General features: G+C 44.5%; 1 protein-coding gene across 2 annotated transcripts; it reads right to left on the bottom strand.

Annotated features, from left to right (window-relative positions):
* Window positions 1-330: 330 nt before the first annotated feature.
* On the bottom strand, window positions 331-18752 carry Dnajc12 (DnaJ heat shock protein family (Hsp40) member C12). Of its 2 annotated transcripts, none has more exons than XM_048451592.3 (5): window positions 18591-18752; window positions 10426-10504; window positions 6619-6758; window positions 1844-2048; window positions 331-896 (listed from the first exon to the last, which is right to left on the bottom strand). In XM_048451592.3, exons 1-5 carry the CDS (start codon window positions 18681-18683, stop codon window positions 802-804), a joined length of 612 nt encoding a protein of 203 aa, XP_048307549.3. In that variant the 5' UTR covers window positions 18684-18752; the 3' UTR covers window positions 331-801. The 2 variants fall into 2 exon arrangements, with proteins under 2 accessions (XP_048307549.3, XP_048307550.2); XM_048451593.3 differs by lacking the exon at window positions 18591-18752 and adding an exon at window positions 15288-15468.
* Between the last annotated feature and the right edge of the window lie 3960 nt (window positions 18753-22712).

The raw sequence follows: 22712 nt of genomic DNA, 5'->3' as shown, positions 1-22712 counted from the left end.
AAATTACATGTGTTTATCTGTTTATTGTGAGTGTGGGTGTGTCCGTGCCACACTGCATGTGTGGAGGTCAGAGGACAACTTTCCAGAGTTGATCCTTCCACCAAGTGGTCCTGAGGACAGAAATCGGGTTGCCAGTCTTGGTATCCGGTACTCTTACCTGCTGAACCATCCTGCCAGTGCATAGAAAACAAAGAAAGAGGCAGGAAGATTCAAGGATAACTATATAGAGACTTCAGGGCCAGCCTGTGCTACATGGTGAGACTCCACCCAAAAATCCACATAAAAGAATGAATGAATGAATGAATGAATGAATGAATGAATACAGGTGCATTATGTATTTATGAACTTTGGGAAAATTGTTTATTTCAGTCTATGAAATTCAGACAAGTAATTCTACATTTCATTTTAAGTCAAAATCCAGAAGACATTTTTGTGTGTCTAGCAGGGAATGAATTTTAACAGATCTCGACAAATAACAATCACAGGAAAACACATGTGATACAAACTACATGGCTCTAAGAGCCTTAGTTTACTGAAATTTTGAAAGAAAGTAGATTTATAACAATTTCCTCACTTAACATGTTGAGGGGCAGGAGGCAAGAGCCGATGACACAGAGTGTGCAGGAGGTCCTGGGTTCAATCCCAGTCCCAAAATAAAACAAAGCACGTCCGAGAAGGGGTTCGAGGATGGAGGGCCCGGCCATCCTGAGCCACTCACACACACATTTTTAAGACGTGAACAAAAACTGCACACAGGCAGCAAAGACGACTGCTTGGCCCCTCTCTCAGAACAGCAACACTTCAGATTTCGTAGTTTCTGAACTTCCGCAGGAGTTCCGAGGGAGCGTCGCCAGACCAGCGGAAACGAAGGCGGCCATAGTTCAAATCTGAGAGGCCTTCAGAAGAGGGAAGAGAAACACGTCAAATCAGAGGTAGTGGAAGAAGAGCCAAACTATTGTAGGAAAACAGCTTGGGGACAGATCCTACTGCAACCAATGGAGTGAGCCTCCAGTGTGAATTAGTCTTTTTTTTTTTTTAAAGAGAAGGTCTCACTATGTAGACCTGACTGACCTGGGAATACACTATGAAAGCCAGGCTGGCCTGGAACTTACAAAGATCCTCCTGTCTCTGACTTCTGAGTACTGAGATTAAAGTCAGGTGCCACCACACCCAGCAAATTATTCCTATTTTATAGAAACAGACTACCTCCCCTTAACCATATTTGGGGATTCTTGTGAAAAGAAATTACAGTTTACATGCACAAGGACCTCACATGCTTAGTAATCATCCTCTCCCAAGGCGGGAAGTTTTAGAATATTTTTACTAATTCTTTGGGATTTCATACAGAATATTTTGATCATATGACCCCTTCTACTCCTCTCCCTGGCTCCTCCCAGACCCACTCCTTACCTGCTTTCTTCATGTCCCTTCTTAAAAAGTGACCCAGACAGATCATGGTGGCACACGCCTTTAATCTCAGCACTCAGGAGGCAGAGACAGGCGGATCTCAGTGACTCTGAGGCCAGCCTGGTCTACAGAGTGAGTTCAGAACAGCTGGGGCTTCAGGGAAACCCTGTCTTTTTTAAATAAATAAATAAATAAATAAATAAATAAATAAATAAATAAATTGGTGTGGCAGAGAGCAGTGGATCTGTATGAGTTCCAAGCCAGTCTAGTCTACATAGCTAATGAGATGCTGTCTGAAATGATTGTTCAAGATGCTAGACCAGTTCTTAGGCTGGCATTGCTGTGCACACCAGAACAGGTTGAGGATAGCTGTAATATAACCCATGCTCTCTGATTTCCAGTCTTCCCTTGTGAAAAGCTAGGTGACAGAACTTACCTGGAGAGCCTGAGTTTTGTAGGGAGACGACCTCCTCTGGGGACCCAGGTGCCTTTTGCCTCATTTCCTCTGGGGTTGAACCTGGCTCTCCTTTCTTTGTTTCTCTCTGTTCGTCCCACCCCTTGTTTAGAACAGTGTTGGTAGAAGTCTGGTCAGTTCCTTCCAGCATCAGATCTTTCTTACTTCTGACAGCCCAGTGCATTGACTAGATTAAATAAGAACAGACACATAAATACCATTTGGGATTTGTTTCTTACATTGGGTTAATACTTGGTGGGGTGCATGTGGGGTGGGGCAGAAGACAACTTTCAGGAGCCTCTTCTCTCCTTCCCCCAAGAGCATTCTGAGAATCACACACAGGTTACAGGCTTTGCTGGAAGCATCTTTACATACTGAGACACCTCACCAGCCCTGGTCTTTTTTTTTCTTCTTCTTCTTCATATGTAGTTGTCTTTCTTTTTTAAAAAACTTTATTTAACTTTATTTCATGCACATTGGTATAATGAATGATGTCAGATTCTCTGGAACTGCAGTTACAGACAGCTGTGAGCAGCCATGTGGGTGCTGGGAATTGAACCCGGGTCCTCTGGAAGAGCAGTCAGTGCTCTTAACCACTGAGCCATCTCACCAGCCCGTAGCTGTCTTTCTTAGTTAGGGTTTTTATTGCTATGAGGAGACACTATGACCATGGCAACTCTTACAAAAAGAAAACATTTAATTGCAGTGGTTTACATTTTCAAGGGTTTAGTCCATTGTCATCATGGTACAACATGGGAGCATGTAGGCAGAAGTAGCCGGGTGCCCTACATCGTTTTTTGCAGGCAACAGGAAGTAGTCTGAGACACTGAGCGTGGTTTGAGCACAGGAGACCTCAAAGCCCACCTCCCTGCATAGCAACATACTTCCTCTGACAAGGCCACACCCATTCCAACAAGGCCACACCTCCTGATAGTGCCACTCTCTTTGGGGGCCATTTTCTTTCAAACCACCCCAGTAGCCCAGGCTAACCTCCAGCCACAGAGCTTTTTTTTGTTTGCTCAGGGCCTCTAGTTATGATGCTTTGTTATAATGTAAATGTACGGATAGAAATGGTTGAACAGAGAAGGGGATAAAAGAGCATCTTCCTCCTAAAAGGCTGGGGATGGTTCGGAGGTAGAGTGTTTGCTCAGCCCCTGCAAGACCCTGGGTTCAATCACTGACCACAAAAGTGGGGAATGAGGGCTCCCAAAACGGAGAGAACAAGAACTAGAGAAGAAAGAAAGGCTAGGCACAGTGGCACTCAGACACTCCAGAGACAGAGGCAAAGGCAGGTGAATCTCTAAATATGAGGCTAGCCTGGTCTACATAGCTAGTCCCAGGCCAGTCAGAGCTATATAATGAGATCTTAAAACAAACAAACAAAAATCTGAGCTCAGAAAATTAGAAATGTGCTTCTCTCTTAAAATCAAAGTGTCTGCGGTCTGCCTAGACAGGTACTAAGGATGAACGGCCCTGTGATGCTCAGCTTCATGCCTCCACGAAAGCCCTGGGTGAAAACGTCTCTGAGATAGGAGTCTTAATTAACCATCTCCTATATGAATAAATCAAAATTAAAGGTTTCATCATCAAACACTTGTCTCCACCGATTCCAATTACAGAAAGAATCAGAAGAAAAATCTAAATGGTACATAACCTCATATGCAGGTACCTCCCATGCACTGTAGTCAATCGATGCAGCACCTCCCTAGCAATCATAGATGCCACAATGCACATAAGGGATCCCACCTACAGAACTGTATATGAAGGAGCCAGTGATCACAACACTCAGGAGGTGAAGGCAGGAGGAACAAGAGTTCAAGGTCATCCATCCTGAACTACATATTAAGTCGGAGGCCAGACTGGCATATATACGAGACCCTGATTCAAAAAGAAAAAGTCAGGCGATGGTGCACACCTTTAATCCCAGCAGAGGCAGGGGGATCGCTGGGAATTTGAGGTCAGCCTGGTCTACAAAGAGAGTTCCAGGACAGCCAGGACTCAAAAAGAAAAGAAGAGAAGAGAAGAGAAGAGAAGAGAAGAGAAGAGAAGAGAAGAGAAGAGAAGAGAAGAGAAGAGAAAGGTCATCAGTAGAAATAGCCAATGGTGGCCCAGAGACTACGGGGAGGAGAGGAAGGCAGTGTCTGAGGTGCAGAAGGCAGAGAGTCAGCAAATGTCACTGAGCAAAGGCCGTGAAACCTCATGTGTGCAAAGTCAGGCTCCTGGTATTTTCCACTCACAATTAACTTGTTTACCAGCTCCCCTCAATGGACCTTTTTTTTTTTCCTTTTGGAAGTAATTATCACACATCTGGACTTTGGTCAACACTAGCAAATACTACTTTTTAACGTTGAAAAAACGAAAAATGAAACAATTGGCTCCCATGAGCCACAGCTCAACTGAATTAAAAACGAAGTTAGCTTGCCCCTTTTTTTTCAAATTATTATTTTATGTGTATGGGTATTTTCTCTGCATATATGTCTGTGCACCACATGTATTACCTGGTGCCTAAACAGACCAGTAGAGGGGGCATTAGATCCCCTGGAACTGGAGTTACAGAAAATTATAAACCAACACGTGGGCACTAGGAATTGAACCAAGGTCCTCTAGAAGAGGAGCCTGTGTTTTTAACCACGGCGCCATCTCTCCAGTCCCCGGACCAGTTATTTTTGTCCTGGATCACCAGGAGTGAATTTTTAACTTGCCTGAGTGGTTGATCTCTGACCTGTTGGCTCTTGGATTCTATCCAAGTAAGACAGCCTGTCTCTTCAACAGAAGGTGTTGATCTGCTCACTGTTTCCCATCTGGCTACAGAAAGAGTGACCATCTGGGCATAGCAGGAAGCTTCCGCAGGTAGCCTGTGGCCAGCTGGACTCCCCCCAAGATACCTCATCCAGCAAGGAACTTGGAAACAATCAATAGTTCTCTGCAAGATAACAGGATGGCCCCAAATCCCTTCTAGAAAGATAGAGATAGATAGATAGAGATATAGATATATAAACATAGAGATGTATAGATATATAGACATCCTTATAAAAGTTACAGCAGTCAGCCGAGCAGTCGTAGTGCATGCCTTTTATTCTGGCACCCAGGAGGTGAATGCAGGGGGATCTTCAAGTTCAAGGCCAGGCTAGTATAGAGAACAAGTTCCAGAACAGTCAGGACTACACAGAGAAGGAATCCCTGCCTTGAAAAAAAAGAAAAAAAAATTTACAGCAATGGATGTGACATAGGACCATTTTGTCAGTCTTTGGGGACGTTTTCTTGGGGCTTTTGACTGTGACTTGACCCAAAGCGTTCTCTAGCAGCCTTCTAGAGATCTCCTGCTGTGTACTTTGGAACTAGAGGGAGTGAGGCCATTCAAACTCTGGAGTCTCTGCACTAGAAAGGTCTTTGCTGTGCCTGGTGGCGCAGGCCTGCAATCCCATTATTTTGGAGTTGGAGGCAGGAGAATTAAAAACTCAAGATCATCGTGAATTACACAGTAAGTTCAAGACAGACTGTGGGGTTGGAGAGTTGCCTCCGCAATTAAAATCGCTTGTTGCTCTTGCAGAGGACCCAGGTTCAAAGCCAGCATACCACATAGTAGCTGACAACTGTCTGCAACTCCAGTTCCAGGTAGATCTGACACTCTCTTCTGATCTCTGCGGGAACCAGGCAGGTGTGTGGGGCACACATGCATGCAGGCAAAATACTCATGTACATAAAATAATAAAATAAGTGAATTTAAAAACTTTTAAAGACCAGCTTCTACTATATGAACCCCTATCTCAAAAACAAAAAAGGGGGGGGGGTGAAGGAGCTCAAAGATGAGTTCAGTTGGTAGGATACCCATGTAGGCACTCCAAAGATGGAGGTAGGGGGAATCCAAAGTTCAGTGTCACCCTTAACCACTGAGCCCCTGTCTGTAAGTTTTTAATGGCATTTAGAAATGACACAATTCAGGGCTGGAGAGGTGGCTCAGTGGTTGGGAGCACCAACTGCTCTTCCAGAGGACACGGGTTCAATTCCCAGCACCTCCATGGCAGCTCACAACTGTCTGTCACTCCAGTTTCAGGGGACTCAACCCTCTCACACAGACACACATGCAGTCGGAACACTAATGCTTGTAAAATAAAAAGAAACAACACAATACTCCCCAACAGCGGTAACTCTTTACCACCATACAGAATAATGGAATAATTGGATTCTGTTTTGTTATAGATGCCCAAGCCTTGTTACGTAAACAAGCTCAAACAACAACAACAAAAGATAAAGAGCTAATGACGGCTCTGAAGGAGAGCGCTCCCTGCTTTTGCAGAGGACAAAGTTTGGTTCCCAGAACCCACGTAACTCCAGCTCCACGCATGCAGTGCCCTCTTCACGGGAACACACACATGGCATTTACATAGAGACAAAAACACAGACCAAAAAATACATCTTAAGAAGACTTTTTTTTTTCAAGATTCAAGGAAAAATATTTTAACGGTCCAAAATTCAGTTACAAAAGCAATCTGACAGGCACAATTATGGAAGATCTTAGAATGAGGGGTAAAATGGTAACAGGGATTGAAAAAAACAGCCGAAGAAACAAATACAGTCATGGACCCTTCGACGGCTGATTCGGGCGGCCTCTCAGAATTTCTCCTCACAGAGTTTCGTAAGCAATGACTTACCACCAATTCCTTGGTCCTTCCCCTCCTGTTCTTTAGGCTAAGTCATGAGGCTAACCCATGAGCAGCCTGACCTCGAAAGCTCCTGATCCCCAGAGGAAAACTCACGGTTTTCACGGAGTCGGCCAAAGCGTCCCACTGCTCGAACGGCATGGACATCTGGCTCCTCCGCCAATGGTCGTAGCGGGCACGACTCTCTGCATTGGTCAGAACGTCCTTAGCCTTCTGCAACTTCTGAAACGTCTCCACTGGAAAACAAGGCAAGAGCTGAACACTGCTCCTTAGCAGAATTCAACTCCAAAACCACGCACCAGATCTCACTAGAATCTTGACTCGGCCTCGAACTGTGAGACTTTGGGCCAGTCTCCCTGGTCCGGCTGTCCACAGGGCTATGTGGTGGGCATAGGTCCACGGGGCTATGCAGTGGGCAAAGGCCCACGGGGCTATGCAGTGGGAAAAGGTCCATGGGGCTATTCGATGGGCAAAGGTCCACGGGGCTATTCGGTGGGCAAAGGCACACTGGGCTATGCAGTGGGCAAAGAAAGAAGGATCCTGAACTCAACCCTAACATTTATATTCACCAGGAAATTCACTATTTTATATGCTAACTTTTTAAAAAATGTAACACTGGGCATGGTGGCACAGACCTCTAATTCCAGCATTAAGGAGACAGACACAGGAAGATCTCTGAGGTCGAGGTCAGCCTGGTCTACATATAAGGGTTCCAGGTCAGCTAGGGCTCCCTAAAGAAGCCCTGTTTCAAAAAAATAAAAAATAAAAAAGTAGAGAATGAATGAATGAGTTTGATGCTTATTAAATCATACCTAAAAAATTGACCCAAATATAAGAGTCTTGCGTACAGAAACATTTTTCCAAGATTTATTGTATTGTTTATGCAAGCAACCCTAGGACCAGATGATCAAATAACAGGCTTGTTTGCTTATTTATGCAGGATCTCACTATGTAGCTCTGGCTGGCTTGGCACTCACTACAGAAACCAGGCTAGTCTTGAATTTACAGAGATCCACCTGCCTCTGCCTCCCAAGTGCTAGGGTTAAAGTTATACACCACTACACCTGGCTCCTTTTCTTCTTTTGGTTGTGAGCCTAGCCTTTGAAGGCTGAGCCATCTCTCCAGTCCTTTTTTTCTTTAGAATGGGTTAGTTATCTCAGGCATTTCACTAGGAAAGCTGACTAATACAGGGGATTGTCTAGATAGGTCGGCTTGTGTGCACGTCTATGGGGAGCTGCCTCAACTGACGCGGAAGACACAGACAGAAAGTGGGCAGTAACACAGAGAAAGCTAGCTGAGTACGAAACATGCCTGTATTCATCTCACTCTGGTTTTTTTGTTTTTAAGATTTATTTATGATGTGCACAGCGTTCTGCCTGCATGTACACCTGCAGACCAGAAGAGGGCACCAGATCTCATTAGAGATGGCTGTGAGCCACCACGTGAGTGCTGGAAATTGAACTCAGGACTTCTGGAAGAGCAACCAGGGCTCTTAACCTCTAAGCCATGGCTGCTCCTTCAGAGATGCCATGCAGGCAGAACACTGCATACATAATAAATAAACCTTTAAAAAAAAAAAAAGGTCTTGAATCACTCTGTTCCTCTGTTCTTGGTAAGACTAATGGCGTCAAGTTCCTGCCTTGACCTCCCCAAAACCATAAACTGTCACCTGGAATTGTAAGCTAAACTAAGCCCTTTCTCCTCTAACTTGCTTTTTGCCGGAGTATTTTATCACAGCATCAAAAATGAAGCTCTTAGACGGGACTATAAAAGATACAGACGGAGGGAAAAAAGGGAAAAAATAGTGTGCAGCAGGAAAGAGCCCGTCTCTAGACAGCTAGCAAAGACCAAGGGTGAACGGTTGCTTTGCACTCAATAAGGGTGTCTCACTTTCCATTTCTGACAATACCTAAAAATACCAGCTCCAGGAGGAAGGAACTTATTTGGGCTCACAATTCGAGGCTAGAGTCCATCATGGCAAGAGTCGTGGGATAAGAACTTGAGGCAGCTGGTCACACGATGCACAGTCAGAAATCAGAGGGATGGACGCCCCTGCTGAGCTTCCTCAGAACCCCAGCCCAAGCAGGGATGGTGCCACCCTCCCTCCTTCAGCCTCAATCTTCTCACCTCATCCCCCCCCCCCTCCCAGGCACGCCCAGGGGCTACTCTGCCCGGGGCCTTGATCAGATCCTGTCAAGTTGGCCATGGACGCTAGCCATCACCTAAGGATGAATGGCGCCGATGTAATAAAAAGCAATGTGCACTTTGGGTTCTGTTTATGATACCCAAAAGAAAAGCAGTGGGGTGTGATGGCACACGGCTTTAATTCCAACAGTTGGGAGGCAGAGGCAGGCAGAGCTCTGTGAGTCTGAGCCCAGCTAAGTCCGCATTGTCTGTTTTGTGTTTTAGAGACAAGGTCTCACACTGTAGACCAGGCTGGCCTCAAGCTTGGAGTGATTTATCTTCCTGTCTTCCCAAGCACTTGAAATATAGCCATGAACCACTACACCTACCTGGTTACTGTGGTTTTTTTTTTTTTAAAGTATGGACATATTTGTAAAATGTGAACATGATGGTAATACATTAAAAAATAAGCCAAGCCGCAGTGCCACGCACTTTTAATTCCAGCACTCAGGAGGCAGAGGCAGGGGAATCTCTGTGAGTTTTAGGCCAGCATGGTCTACAGATCTAGTTCCAGGATACAGTCAAGGCTATACAAAGAAACCATGTCAAACTGATTAGTTAATTAGAAAACAAAAATATTAGCCGGGCAGTGGTGGTGCACACCTTTAAACCCAGCACTTAGGAGGCAGAGGCAGGCAGATCTCTGTGAGTTTGAGGGCAGCCTGGTCTACAGAGTGAGTTCCAGGACAGCTAGGGCTATTACACAGAGAAACTCTGTCACACATAGTGTGTTCCATGCAGCCAAGGCCACATAGTAAGACACTGTCAAAGAAAAAATACCTAGTTGAACAAAAATAAGTTTAGCTCAGAAAGATGGCTAAGTGGGTAGCAGCACTCATCACACAAGGCTGGGAATCTGAGTTTGATCCTTAGAACCCATACAAAGGTGGAAGGAGAGCCTTGATTCCAAAACTGCCCTCTGCCCACCCTATTCATGCCATGGCACCCATACCCACACACACATCATCACCATCCTCATCATTTTGAATGTAAAGAATAATCCGGAACAGTAAATTTTTAAAAATGCAGGTGCTACACACAGTCGAGGCCCTGTGATGTAACAATTTCCTCCAATGTTGAAACATTTTACCCTGCAGGGAATCTCCTTAAGCAGGAAGAGAAATGATGCAAAATGGCTTCGGGAAGTGCCTGAAACTGACTACATTCACTAAGTCCCTCCCTGCCAGAGTAAGCAATAAATTTTTAACCTTTCCCACCACCCTCAAAAAAAAAAATGAACTGCAAAGACCATTCTCAGTCAAGCGAAGATGCAAGGAAAACTGTTGAGAGCAGACCAGCTGCCTGGAAGAGCTTTAGTCCGACTAAATCACCTGGAAGGGACACTCTCCAACCTGTTGAGCTGGCCACAGGCTACGCAATGTGCTTCAGGTTCCCAGCTTCTGTGAAATGTTATCCATGCTGGGGTGGGCTTTGATGATACAGCTGTCTTTGACTCATTTTTGGTCCTGTGACTAACCCCTCACCCATAGTCCTATAAGTAACCCCAATAAAACTTAATCTGATTACAGGGGAAGGCCAGCTAAGGCATCCTCACCTCTATCGCTTAGGGTCTTAACTAGGGTCATCCTTGTGGAATCCTGCGAATTTCCCTAGTGCCAGGTTTCTCATTCACCCCATAATGGCTCCTCCAATCAAGATATCTCTTTCCTAGATCTTCCTCTCATTCTCTTAAGAAACAACCATTAGTAAAATTCTTACCAGCTTTGGAGTTTTCTGGATGCTTGTCAGGGTGGCATTCCAGAGCTCTGACCTTAAATTCTGCCAAGATTTGCTCAACCTAAAACAAAAATCAACGTTTCAAATAGAAGGCTAGACCGAGGAAACTGGTCCTCATCCTTTCTTGACACTGCGACCCATAAGGACACCTCCTCATGTATGGTGACCCCCAACCTCAACATTATTTTCACTGTACTTCATAACTGTAATTTTGCTACTGTAAATGTATATAATGTAAATATCTGATATGTGATCTAAGAGGTCGTGACCCACAGGTTGAGAACCACTGGCTTTGTCATGTAAAACCAGGAGGTAGACTTAAATTCATGCCTAACACCCAGGTAAAAATCAAACCTGCAGACCCACCCCTGAAATCTCAGTGGAGGGGTGCCAATGAGGGAATCTGGGGCTCAGTAGCCAGCTAGTGAGCTGAATTTGGCGCATGCCTTTAATCCCAGCACTAGGGAGGCAGAGTCAGGCAGATCTCTGTGAGTTCGAGGCCAAGCATGGTCTACAGAGCGAGTTCCAGGAAAGCAGGAAAGATCCCACAGTTATTGAGAAACCATGTCTCGAAAAAGAAAAAAATTAAGGTGAAAGGCGATTGGGAGACACCAACATCAACCTATGATCTTAATACACAAATATTCATTATACAAAAATGTGCACAAATATTCATTATAAGAGAATCAAAGGTCTCCAAGTGTCTGAGAGCCACGCCTACAATTCCAGCACTCTGAGGAGGCAGAGTGGGGGACCGGATGTTCAAGGTCAGCTTTGCCTAAATAGGGAGTTGGGGCCAAAAGTGTAACATTAAACTTTGTGTGTGTGTGTGTGTGTGTGTGTGTGTGTGTGTGTGTGCAACAAGGTCATACTATGTAGCCCTGGCTGGCCTGGAATTCATTATGTAGACCAGGCTGGCTTCAGACTCAAAGAGATCTGTCTGCCTCTGCCTCCTGAGTGCTGGGATTAAAAGCATGTACCACAGGAAAAAAAAAAAAAGTATGTACCATGATGCCCAGCCAGTAAAGATGTATTTGTTTATCTTAAATGTATGAATGTTTTGCCTGCATGTGTCTGTACACAATGTGTGTGCCTGGTACACATGGGAATCAGAAGAAGGTACCACATTCCCAGAAGGTGGAGTTACCGATGGCGAGCCACTCTCTCACCTCTACCTGAGTAGCCAGGGCTCTTAACCACTGAGCCAACTCTCCTGCCCCCACCTAGTAAACATTAAATTAACAGTTTAAAAACACCCCCAAGCCCTCCTTGAATAAGATTTCTAACAGAACAGAATAGAAAGCAAAGGGCCTTTTATTCTTTTCACACCATCAAAATACATTTTACCCATATTTATGTCTATATTCTGGGAATTTTAAATAATACAAATGGATAAAATTATTCTTGTCTGACAAAGATGGTTGGGGTTTTATTGTTGCTGGTTTTTTGTTTGTTTGTTTGTTTGTTTGTTTGTTTGTTTTTAATTTATTCACATTAGAAAACATCCTGGGGGTGGCAGGGGTTGGAGAGATGACTCAGCTGTTAAGAGCACTTACTATTCTTCTAAAGGACCTAGGTTCAAATCCCAGCAACCACATAGCAGCTCACAACTGTCCATATCTAAAGTTCCAGGGGACATGAAAACCTCACACAGGCATACATGCAGGCAAAACAACAATGCACGTAAAATAAAAATTAAAAAGAAGAAAGCATCCTGGTGGTATAGGAGTTCCTTCTGTTTGTGTGTTGCTTTCATTGGTTAAGGAATAAAGAAACTGCCTTGGCCTAGTTGATAGGGCAGAACTTACGTAGGTGGGGAGGACAGAACTGAATGTTGGGAGGAAGAACAGCAGAGTAAGAGAGAGCCACCATGGAGCCGCAAGAGACAGACGCTGGGAATTTTACCCGGTAAGCCACTGCCATGTGGCGATACACAGATTAATAGAAATGAGTTAAACTGAAATGTAAAAGTTAGCCAATAAGAAGTTGGAGCTAATGGGCCAAGCAGTGTTTTAATTAATACAGTTCTGTGTGGTTATTTTGGGTGTAAACTAGTTAGGTCACCGGGATGAACAAGCAGGTCCTCACCCATGCAACACCCTGGGGGCCAAGTTGTGGTGCATGCCTTTTATCATAGTACTTGAGAGGCAGAGGCAAGCAGATCTCTGTGAATTTGGGTCAGCCTGGGCTACAGAGTGAGTTCCAGGACAGCCAAGGTTATATAGAGAGACCCTGTTTCAAAAGGAAAGAAAGAAAGGAGAGAGAAAGAGAGAGAGAGGAAAAACAGAAAGTATCTGGGGACAATGAGATGACTTGGTGTATAAAAGCAATCGCCACCAAGCCTGATGACCTGATTTCCAGGCCCATGAGGTAGAAAGAACCAGCTCCCACAGCTTGCCCTCTGACCTCTGCATGATGTGGCATATAAGCATACATACATACATATATACAAACACACATGTAAAAATACATTTTAAATATTACGGTACCAGTCTATGGAAGCAATTGCAACTTCCCAGCGATGCTAACACGTCATTGCTACTTCCTTCTTCATATCTTTTTTAGTTTTGCCAATTTAATGTAAGAAAATAGCTCGTATCTCTCTTTTATTACTTCGGAGTTAAACACACACCTGCTGGGGGACAGATCCTGAGCCAACCAGTAAAGGAGGCTGGTGTGTTTCCAACACGTCCTATCTCTCTCCTGCTGTCCCATCCCACATGCCTAGCGTCAAATGCAGTCGTAGATAGACAAAGCCCTTTACGTCAGGGTCCACTACGCCCTGCCTTCCTTCCACATCTGTCATCGGTCTGCATAGCTGCCTCTCCTACTGGCAGTAAACAGAAGCCATGTTTAACTGTGCTCACAGACAAATAAACCGAGACATCGAGAGGGTGAAGGACCACAACCAGTGTCCCTGGAGGTTCAAAGACACGGACACCAAGGCTCTCCTGATCCCTAAGGAAGCGCACATTTCTAAAACTGAACTAAATTGCATATATAATGTATATATGCAATGAATATATCATGTACGTTATATATAAGTATTATATGAAGTACATATGTAATGTGTATGTACAATAAATATATTCTGTATGTTATATATAAGTATTATATATATAAAGTACATGTATGATGTGTATATGCAGTGAATATATTATGTACGTTATCTATGTTATATATATATGTATATATATATTCCTACTCTTTGATCCAACAATTCTAGTTCTAAAAATTCATCTAGAGAGAAAATCTGAAATGGGACAAGAATTTAGTTCTACAATGTGTGACTTAGTAAGAGAAAGAAAGCATCAGAGCCACGATGCAGCCAAATGGTAAGGCTTTCTTCAGAGTATAAACTGCTGTCTCCAAGAGACATACAAAGGTTCAGTGAAAAAAAAAAGAAAGAAATGTATGTATCTATAATAGGATATTTGTGTAAACTTGTTATTACTATAGATATTAAAAATGCGCCCTTTGGGACTGGAGAGATGGCTTGGAGGTTAAGAGCACTGGTTGCTCTTCCAGAGGTCCTGAGTTCGATTCCCAGCAACCACATGGTGGCTCACAGTCACCTATAATGAGATCTGGTGCCTCCTTCTGGTTTGCAGGAATACATGGAGGCAGTATGTTGTATACATAATAGATAGATAGATAGATAGATAGATAGATAGATAGATAGATAGATAGATAGACAGACAGACAGATCGCCACATGGCTAGGCACAGTGGCACATGTCTTTAATCTCATCGCCTGTGAGAAATAGGCAAGCTGATGTCTGTGAGTTTGAGACCTGTCTGATCTACATAGTTCCAGGCCAGCCAGGACTACATAGTGATACTCTGTCTAAAAATGCATAAATAAATAAATACATACATACTAGATAAATATTTTTAAATGTAATGCAGGCTATAAGAATAAGTTTACAAAATTCCAAATACAGAGTATCCCTACGCAGTCAAACATAACCCAAACATACATACACACATACATACATACATATATGCACTCACATATGTACCTAAAACAAAATAATAAATGTCTTTAAAAAAATCATATCTAAGGAAAGCATTAATTTCTTTAAAAGAAAAAGTCTCCTGTCAGACATTACATATAATTTGATTTAAGTGAAGTTATAATAGTACTTGGATTCCTCATCTGTCATACTAGTATATCTTATACAGCACATATATACATTTTAATATTGTCTATAATAACGTTTTCCATAACAGCTATCAGAACCCCAATGCACTTTGAGCAAAGCACCTTGTAATCATAAATGAATGTGTAGCTGGGAACAGCCCCATTGCATTCTTCTTCAGAATTCACTTCGGTACATGTAGACACTCTGATGGGAGAAATATTATTTCCCAAAGACCATGAGACTTTTGCTGAACGAGGCAACTCCAGGCAGATGACTTCACCTCCTGAGTTCTAAATCATAGCCTGTATTGTTTCTCTAAACCAGTGATTCTCAACCTTCCTAACGCTGCTACCCTTTCATACAATTCCTCGTGTTGTGGTGACCGACAACCATATTATTTAGTTGCTACTTCAGAACTGTAATTTTGCTACTTTTAGGAATCGAAATGTAAATATCTGATATGTGTCCCTTAAGAGGTCGTGACCCATAGGTTGAGACTCGCTGCTCTAAAGTAAATAAAACTGTCTGCATATGGTCCCTCTCTCATCTAACACTTTGAAGTTCACAGTACTGTCCTCAAATTAACCAGCCAGCATTTACATCCTTCATTGTCTCTACGCCAAAACTCCTTTAAAAAGGTTCCAGGAGATGCGGCTAAAATCTCAAAGCCAACCTGGTGAGCATGTGCAATCCTGCTTACCGAGGAGAGCTCATCGCAGCCGAGTAGGGCGTAGTAATCCTCGCTGCCCTCCGGCCTGTAGTTCAGTATCGCATCCATTTACAGGGTCTGAGCAGGTGCTCTCCAGCGCCACAGATTAGACACAGCGACCACAAGGCTCTTGACATTTCAGCAGCACTTCCCAGCCCAGCCCTTTGCAAACACAGCTTCTCATTGGCTGTTTGCCCAGGAGAGCACCTTCCCAGCAGGGCTGCTGGGATCTGTAGTTTGGGGTGGGGAGGGTGTTGTGGTGTGTTGTTTTGCTTTGCTTTCATTGAAAAACAAATTTTCATACAATATATTTTGATTACAACTTTCCCTCTCCCAACTCTTTCCAGATGCTTCCAATGTCCCCATCCACCCAACTCCATACCCAATTTTTTCTTCTCTCTTTAGAAAACAAGCAAACAAACAAAAACCAATAATCAAAGACCCATCTGGCTTGAACCTTGGCCGACTTGTGCACGCTGCCACAGTCTCTGTGAGTTCATATGTATATCAGTGTAGTTTGAGTTCTGATGTGATTTTTCCCACGATATAATGTGTATTTTTAAAAACTCCCCACTTTATCAGTGCTCCCTTAACGAGGTATTTCATATTTTTCAAAGAGACAAAAAAAAAAAATGTGAGCTAAGTTTAAGATTTGTTCAATCGGAATAGTGGGTGCTTTTTCAAGTGTTTAAAATAACTTGTAATAATTTTTGGCGGTGTAGACATAGCCCTGTGGCCAGAGCTTGACAGCCACCAGCCAGGCCTGAGGAGAGAGAAGAGAGAGGGAGAAGTTGGCGGAGGAGATTAAGAAGAGAGCACACATTTGGGGTTTTTTGTTTGGTCCTGTTCTGTTTGGTTGTTGTTGTTGATTTCTTTGTGTAGTTTTGGTTGTCCTGGAACTCACTCTGTAGACCAGTCTGGTCTTGAACTCACATATCCATCTGCCCCTGCCTCCTGAGTGCTGGGATTAAAGGATGTGCACCACCACCGCCGGACCTGAGAGCACACATTTTGGAAACAGCGACTAGAAAGACAGCTAGCAGATAAGAACACTTGCTGTACTTGCAGAGAGCCTGAATTCAGTGTCCAGTGCCCAGTGCCCAGCACCATGTTAACCCCAGATCCCAAAGATCCGTATCTTACTTCCAAGGACACTTGAGCTTACATGCACACACCCACATGCAGACATACACAGCTACACATAAGTAAAAATAATAAAAATTGAACAGATTAAGCAGTCAAGCATAATAGTACATAGCTGGAATCCTATCCCAGCACATCAGATGGTCAGGATATGAGAAGTTCAAAGGTCAGCCTTGCCAACATAGCCAGTCTAAGATTTGAGAGAAGTCTGGGATACAGGCATAGTGGTGCAGACCTTTAATCCCAGCATTTGGAGGCAGAGGCAGTAAGATCTCTGAGTTCAAGGCCAGCCTGGTCTACAGGTTGGGTTCCAGGATAGCCAGGGCTACACAGAGAACCCCTATCTTGAAAAAACTAAACAGAAGAAAATTAATGTGAATCTATGTTGTGGACACAGTTCTGGGACAAATGTCAGAACGCTACCTCTGAACATGGCTGCTTTTGTCCCAACGCAAGCTGGTCTCAGAGCAAGGTCGTAGCTGACTCAGGGGAGGACCCTTACAAATCCCAACAAGTCCTATAAAATGTGAATGTCAGTTAAGGAGGGATGGTCCTGTCGAGCCGTTTCTGATTCAGAGAAAGAGGATGACCACAACAAGCCCCAACAGCAATCATCCCAGGCCATGTGACCCTGGAACACTGCCTAACACCCTGAAAACAGCTTCTAGAATGCCTGTCTGCGGACAGTTTCTTCTACTATCCCACCCACTGCATCATCAGTAAGTACCACGGTGTCTCTAACAGACTACTTCTGCCTTGTGTCTTTGGGAAATTCATGAACAACCCCTGTGTCCCTGGCCTATCAACACCATGTCCCGCACAGCACATCTGAAATGAACACATCGATGGCACAGTCCGTCACGGCAGGGAAGCCAAGGTGTCGGCAGCAGACTAAGCAGCTGGTCACGTTGATTCACAATCAGAAGGGAGCCCGCAAAGCACACGTGGTGCTTCTAGGCTGGTGCTCTCCGTTTGTTCAGTCCACAGCAAGAGGGCTGGTCGGTTTCCCACCTAGGTTAAGATAACGGTAATCTGCCTAGAGACCCATCTCTCAGCTGAGTCTGGACTTCCAGAGTCTGTGATAACATCGCCCATGGCCATCGCTGTCTATATCCTCAGCACTGGGGTGTGCAGACAGGCAGATCCTTGGAACTCGATGGCTAGCCAGGCCAGCCAAAGTGGTCAGCTCTAAGTTCAGCAAGAGACTATCTAAAAACAGGAGAAGCTGGGTGGCCCATGCTTTAATACCAGCAACGGGGAGGCAGAGGACACCTAGAGCTCTGAATTTGAGGCCAGCCTGGTCTAGATAAGGAATACAAGGCCAACGAGGGCTACGTAGTGAGATTCTACCTCAAAAAATAAATTAATGATGGAGCTCTATAGAGGAAGACACTCAAATCTGTCTGGTTTTCCTGAGCACGAGGACGCGTGCACATGCACACAAATTTCTAATTTTAAATTAGAAAGGAGGAAGTTGCCAGTGCTTTCTGAGCAAGTGTGAAAACCTTTCTAAACGGAATGACCAAATGAAATGGGGGGAGGGTGCAAAACATGATCTTGTTTGGAGAGATCTGTGCAACTGCTATGCTTTTTTCTGACTGTGCAGATATATTACACACACACACACACACACACACACACACATATATATATAGTTTTGGTTTTGGAGACAGGGTTTCTCTGTGTATCGGTCCCGGCTGTCCTGGCACTCCCTCTGTAGACTAGCCTGGCCTCGAACTCACTGAGATTCACCTCCCTCTGCCTCCAGAGTACTGGGATTAAAGGCATGGACTACCATCATCCAGCTGACCCTTTTTATTATATTTTATTATTTACGTGGGTGGGTGCACAAATGTTGGGGTCAGAGAACCATCTGAAATTCCTCTTTGTGGGTACCGGAGATCAAGCTCAGGTTTGACAGCAAGCACCTTTACCAGCTGAGCTATCTCGCAGGCCCTTTAGGGACAGAGCTTTTTAAATGCAGATCATAAAACCTAACTCTAAAGTTGCTCATACCTGTAACACCTACTTTTTGTGAAGCTGAGGCAGGAGGACTGTTGCGAGTTCCAGGTCGGCCTGGGGCTAGAAGAACATGCCTCAAACAGCAACAAAACACATAACAGAGTCTCTCAAAGTAGAAGTAAAACTCACAGAAAAGAGTTGAAAGCGCTTTGATCTCAAGATGCAGAAAGTCTCACAAGGGGCCGTACATGTGGTACACATACATACATGTAGGCAAAACATTCATACACATAATGTGAAAATAAAAGTAAATTTAAAAAAAAAAAAAAAGTGTCTCAGCCATACTCCAAAACCGCGCAGACTTCTCCCATCCAGAAGCGCGGCTCACTCTGGGACTTCAACTCCCATAAGGCATAGCGTTACTGCGCAAAAGAGACGTCAGGGAATGTGTAAGAACTTCCGGCCTCCGAGAGTCGAGTACATCAAGTGCTGCCAGGTTTTGCGTCTGTATCCCAGGCCAGTGTTAACTCTGCTGACCCAGGCTGTTCTCTAGGTTCAGGCGATCCTCTGTCTCAGCATCCCAAGTGCTGTGATTGTAGGCATGGGCCACAACACGCGGCTGCGAGTTATGTTTTTACGTGAGATTCGTATTTGAGGCTGGAAACAAGAGGCTACAATCCCCAGAAGCCCTGAGCGTGGACGGGACATTAGCCAGGCCACAGGTGGGCCAGCACAGCCTCCAGGCCCCGCTCATGCCCGCCCCTCTCCCGCCTGTCTCCTCCAGGCGCTCCCCAAAGTTTTGTGCAAATGGTATCAGCTCCTGCTTTCCCCTATGGTTCTTCCCAGACTGCTTTCAAAGAGCAATCCCCGAGTTCCAGAAATGACCTGCAACCGTTTGTCCTCTGATCCCAGGATCGGGCCACCACCAAGCACTCAGACAGAAGTTTGCTTTCCGTTTGATGGTTTATATTACATCTATTTATTTATTTATTTATTTATTTATTTATTTATTTATTTATTTATTTATTTGGTTTGGATGTGTTTTGGCGTCTGCAGGTGGGTCACACTAGGTGGTCAGCCTTGCCTACAAGTGCCTGTACCTGCTGAGCAGTCTGTCTGGGTTCATCTTGGTCCCCCACCCTCTAGGCCTGATCCTTAGAATGTCCTGACCCATTCCAGCCTGAGATCCAGGAGGAGGCAAACAGATTTAACTGTCCTGTTTCCACCCCTCCGTCTGTAAAACGGGACAAAACCCCTTCCCGTTCTGGCTGCCAAAGTTAGACAGTGTCTCCATCCAAGAGTAGATGTGTCAAAGAAAATTAAATTTTCCAGAGGCAGACACATCTCCTGAGTTCAAGGCTAGCCTGGTCTACAGAGCGAGTTCCATGACAGCTAGGGCTCTTACACAAAGAAACCCTGTCTCGGAAATGAACAAACAAAACAAAACAAAACTATGTAATTCTTCAGAGCTGTTTTGCTGTTGTTTTTTGTTTGGTTTGGGTTGGTTTTGGAGACCATGTCTTCCGCAATCGAGGCTGGCCTAGAGTTCACTGTAGGAGGAGTATGTGTGGTCTTGATCCTCCTGCCTCCACCTCCCTAGTACTGGGGTTACAGGTTGATGCTATGGTGATTGGTTACGCTAGGGATGGAACCCAGGTGTTACAGTATGCTAGGCTTACACTGCCAACCATGTTCCAACCCCTTCTGCAAAGGCTGCCGGAGCAATTATAACCACGGAGACGGTGGATGCTGCTGATGCCACTGTTAGGTATTGGAAACAGGATGGAAACAGCGATAGTTATGCTGAGGCAGGAGATAAACGGATTCATAAACTGCTCTCAAACATTCGGTGGGAAATGATGTGAAGCCCTGACCTCAGCCATCCCACAGTGCTCCGTGACTGAAGTCCACCCCAACCCCAGTCTTGTTTTTGTTCTATTTTATTCTTTTATACATATTAAGTGTTTTGCCTGCAGAAGTCAAAAGAGAGAATAACTTCCCCATCTGAAGTTATTCGGGAGGCAGAGGCAGGTGAACCTGTGAATTTGAGGCCAGCCTGGTCTACAGAGTGAGTTCCGGGACAGTGTATCAGGGACAGCCAAGGATACACAGAGAAAACCTGTCTCAAAAACAACAAAAAGTTAAAAAAGTTAAATGTTAAACTGAGAATTCCAATAACCAATTTAAGAGAGAAGATTGAAAGAGAATTTAAAGGTATTAATTGGCTTTTATTTGTAATTCAAAAAATTCATTCTCAGTTATTGCTCAGCTAAGTTTTGATGAGCTAAGCAGCAAGTTCACAGAAAGCAGCTGAAGTAAGAAGAAACAGAACTTGAAGGAGTTGATTCCAAAGCTCCTTTTGACTGGGCTTGGCACACACCTTTACTCCTAACACTGGGGAGGCAGAGGCCTGTAGAACTCTGCGAGTCAGGGCTACAAGCTATTTGAGACCCTGTCTACAAATAAACAAAATAGCTGCTTTTTTCTGAGGTTTTCTTCTCTCACCCTCCCCTTGGATTTTGGAGACAGGGTTTCTCTCTGTACCCCTAGCTGTCCCAAAACTTCTTCTGTCAACGAGGCTGGCCTTGAACTCAGGGATTCACCTGCCTCTGCCTCCCCAGAAGGTGTGCACCACCACTGCCCGGCTTCCTACAAAAGTTTTAATACTTATCTATTTTTATCTTATTTGTGTGGATATTTTCCTGTATGCCGTTGCACCATCTGCATGCAGTGCCCACAGAGGCCAGAAGATACAGGAGCCCCTGGAACTGGAGTTGATGCTTGTGAACCAGGATGTGGATACTTAGAAATTAAACCTGGGTCCTCTGTAAGAGGAGCCAGTGCTTGTAACCTCTGAGCCATCTCTCCTTCTTGCCCCTCCCTTTTTAGGCAGCGTTGGATGTATCCTAGGCTAGCTTCAAACCCACCACGTAGTCAAGAAGGACCTTGAGTTTCTAATCTTGCCTCTACCTCCTAAATGCTGGGATTACCATGATGGGTAATCCCATCATGTAATCCCTAGTATCTGGTTTATGTGATACTAGGGCTCAAACCCAGGGCTTCAAGCATTACAGGTAAGCACTGCGAATTGAACTACATCCCCAGTCTCCTACAAATTTCATCTAATACACCATTACTGAGGCCCTACTGTGTGCCTTTGGCAAAGCTACAGTGTCAGCCCTGCTATGTCTGACTCCCAAACTCAGAGTGAGGAAAATGTGTAAGACATCTCTACATCAAATTCTCTGGCCTGAATTGTTGTGGAATATTATTTTAACTAGGCGAAGATGTGTGACATTTGTTTATGCTGCAGAATAATACTTTAACTATGTAACATTGTGTTACTTTTGTTCTCGCCGTTTGTTTAATTATAGAAAGTTCTGTGTGGCATTTGTTTCACCTTGCCTGCCTAAGGCACCTGATGGGTCTAATAAAGAGCTGAACAATCAATAGGCAGAGAAAGGATAGGCAGGCCTAGCAGGGAGAGGGAACAAATGGAAGAAAAATAACTAGGAATGAGAAGGAAGAACAAGAGAGAGAAGGAGAGATTGACGGGCACACCCAGAGCCAGAAGCCAGGGCCAACCAGACACAGAGACCACAGAGACAGCAGGAAACCACAGAAGGATAAAAAGACCTGAGGCACAAGGCAGTGGTGGCTCTAAAATGTGGTGGCACACACCTTTAATCCCAGCACTCGGGAGATAGAGGCAGGTGGATCTCTGTGAATTCGAGACCAGCCTGGTCTACAGCATGAGTTCCAGGGCAGCCAGGGTTACACAGAGAAATCCTGTCTCAAAAAAACAAAAACAAAACAAAAAGCCGTGATGTTGTATGCCTTTAATTCCAGTAGAAAATACAGAACAAGGTGTATTTCTTGTCCTGAGGACTACACTGAGTCCTTGCTAAGCAGTGCTTCCTTGATTTACGAAGAGGGGTATTGGACCAGGATAATGATTCTCAGATTCAAAACTGCACCTTGGTCACCTAGAGGAGTCTGGCTTACCCTGCAACTGGGTTTCAGTTAAATTTATAATACTTGCACTGGGTGGTGGCAGCACACGTCTTTGGTTTCAGCACTCAGGAGGCAGAGGCAGGCGAATCTCTGAGTCTGAGGCCAGCCTGGTCTGCAAAGCAAGTGCTTGAACAGCCTGGGCTGTTACACAGAGAAACCCTGTCTTGAAAGAAAAGAAATGTATTGTACTTGCATAGCATGTCCAAGTCCATAGATTGCTTGTGTGTGAATGAATACGTGTGCTTACCATGTGCAGTATGTGCATGCAGGTGTCCTAGCAGACCAGAAAAGTATGTT

Source organism: Myodes glareolus, chromosome 18 (assembly GCF_982192425.1).
Source record: "Myodes glareolus chromosome 18, mMyoGla1.1, whole genome shotgun sequence".
In the NCBI taxonomy this organism is placed as follows: Eukaryota; Metazoa; Chordata; class Mammalia; order Rodentia; family Cricetidae; genus Myodes; species Myodes glareolus.
The sequence above is the reverse complement of the archived record's forward strand: the minus strand, read 5'-3'. Positions and strand labels throughout refer to the sequence as shown.

Excerpts from the sequence above, each read along its gene's own strand:
- Dnajc12 (XM_048451592.3), bottom strand. The coding sequence starts at position 18,683 with ATGTTTTGCCTACATGTATGTATGTGTACCACATGTACGGCCCCTTGT. Across the intron at positions 10,505-18,590 it reads AGCGCTTTCAACTCTTTTCT|GTTGAGCAAATCTTGGCAGA; the intron begins GTGAGTTTTACT and ends TTTTTGTTTTAG. Across the intron at positions 897-1,843 it reads ACAAAACTCAGGCTCTCCAG|GCCTCTCAGATTTGAACTAT; the intron begins GTAAGTTCTGTC and ends CCTCTTCTGAAG.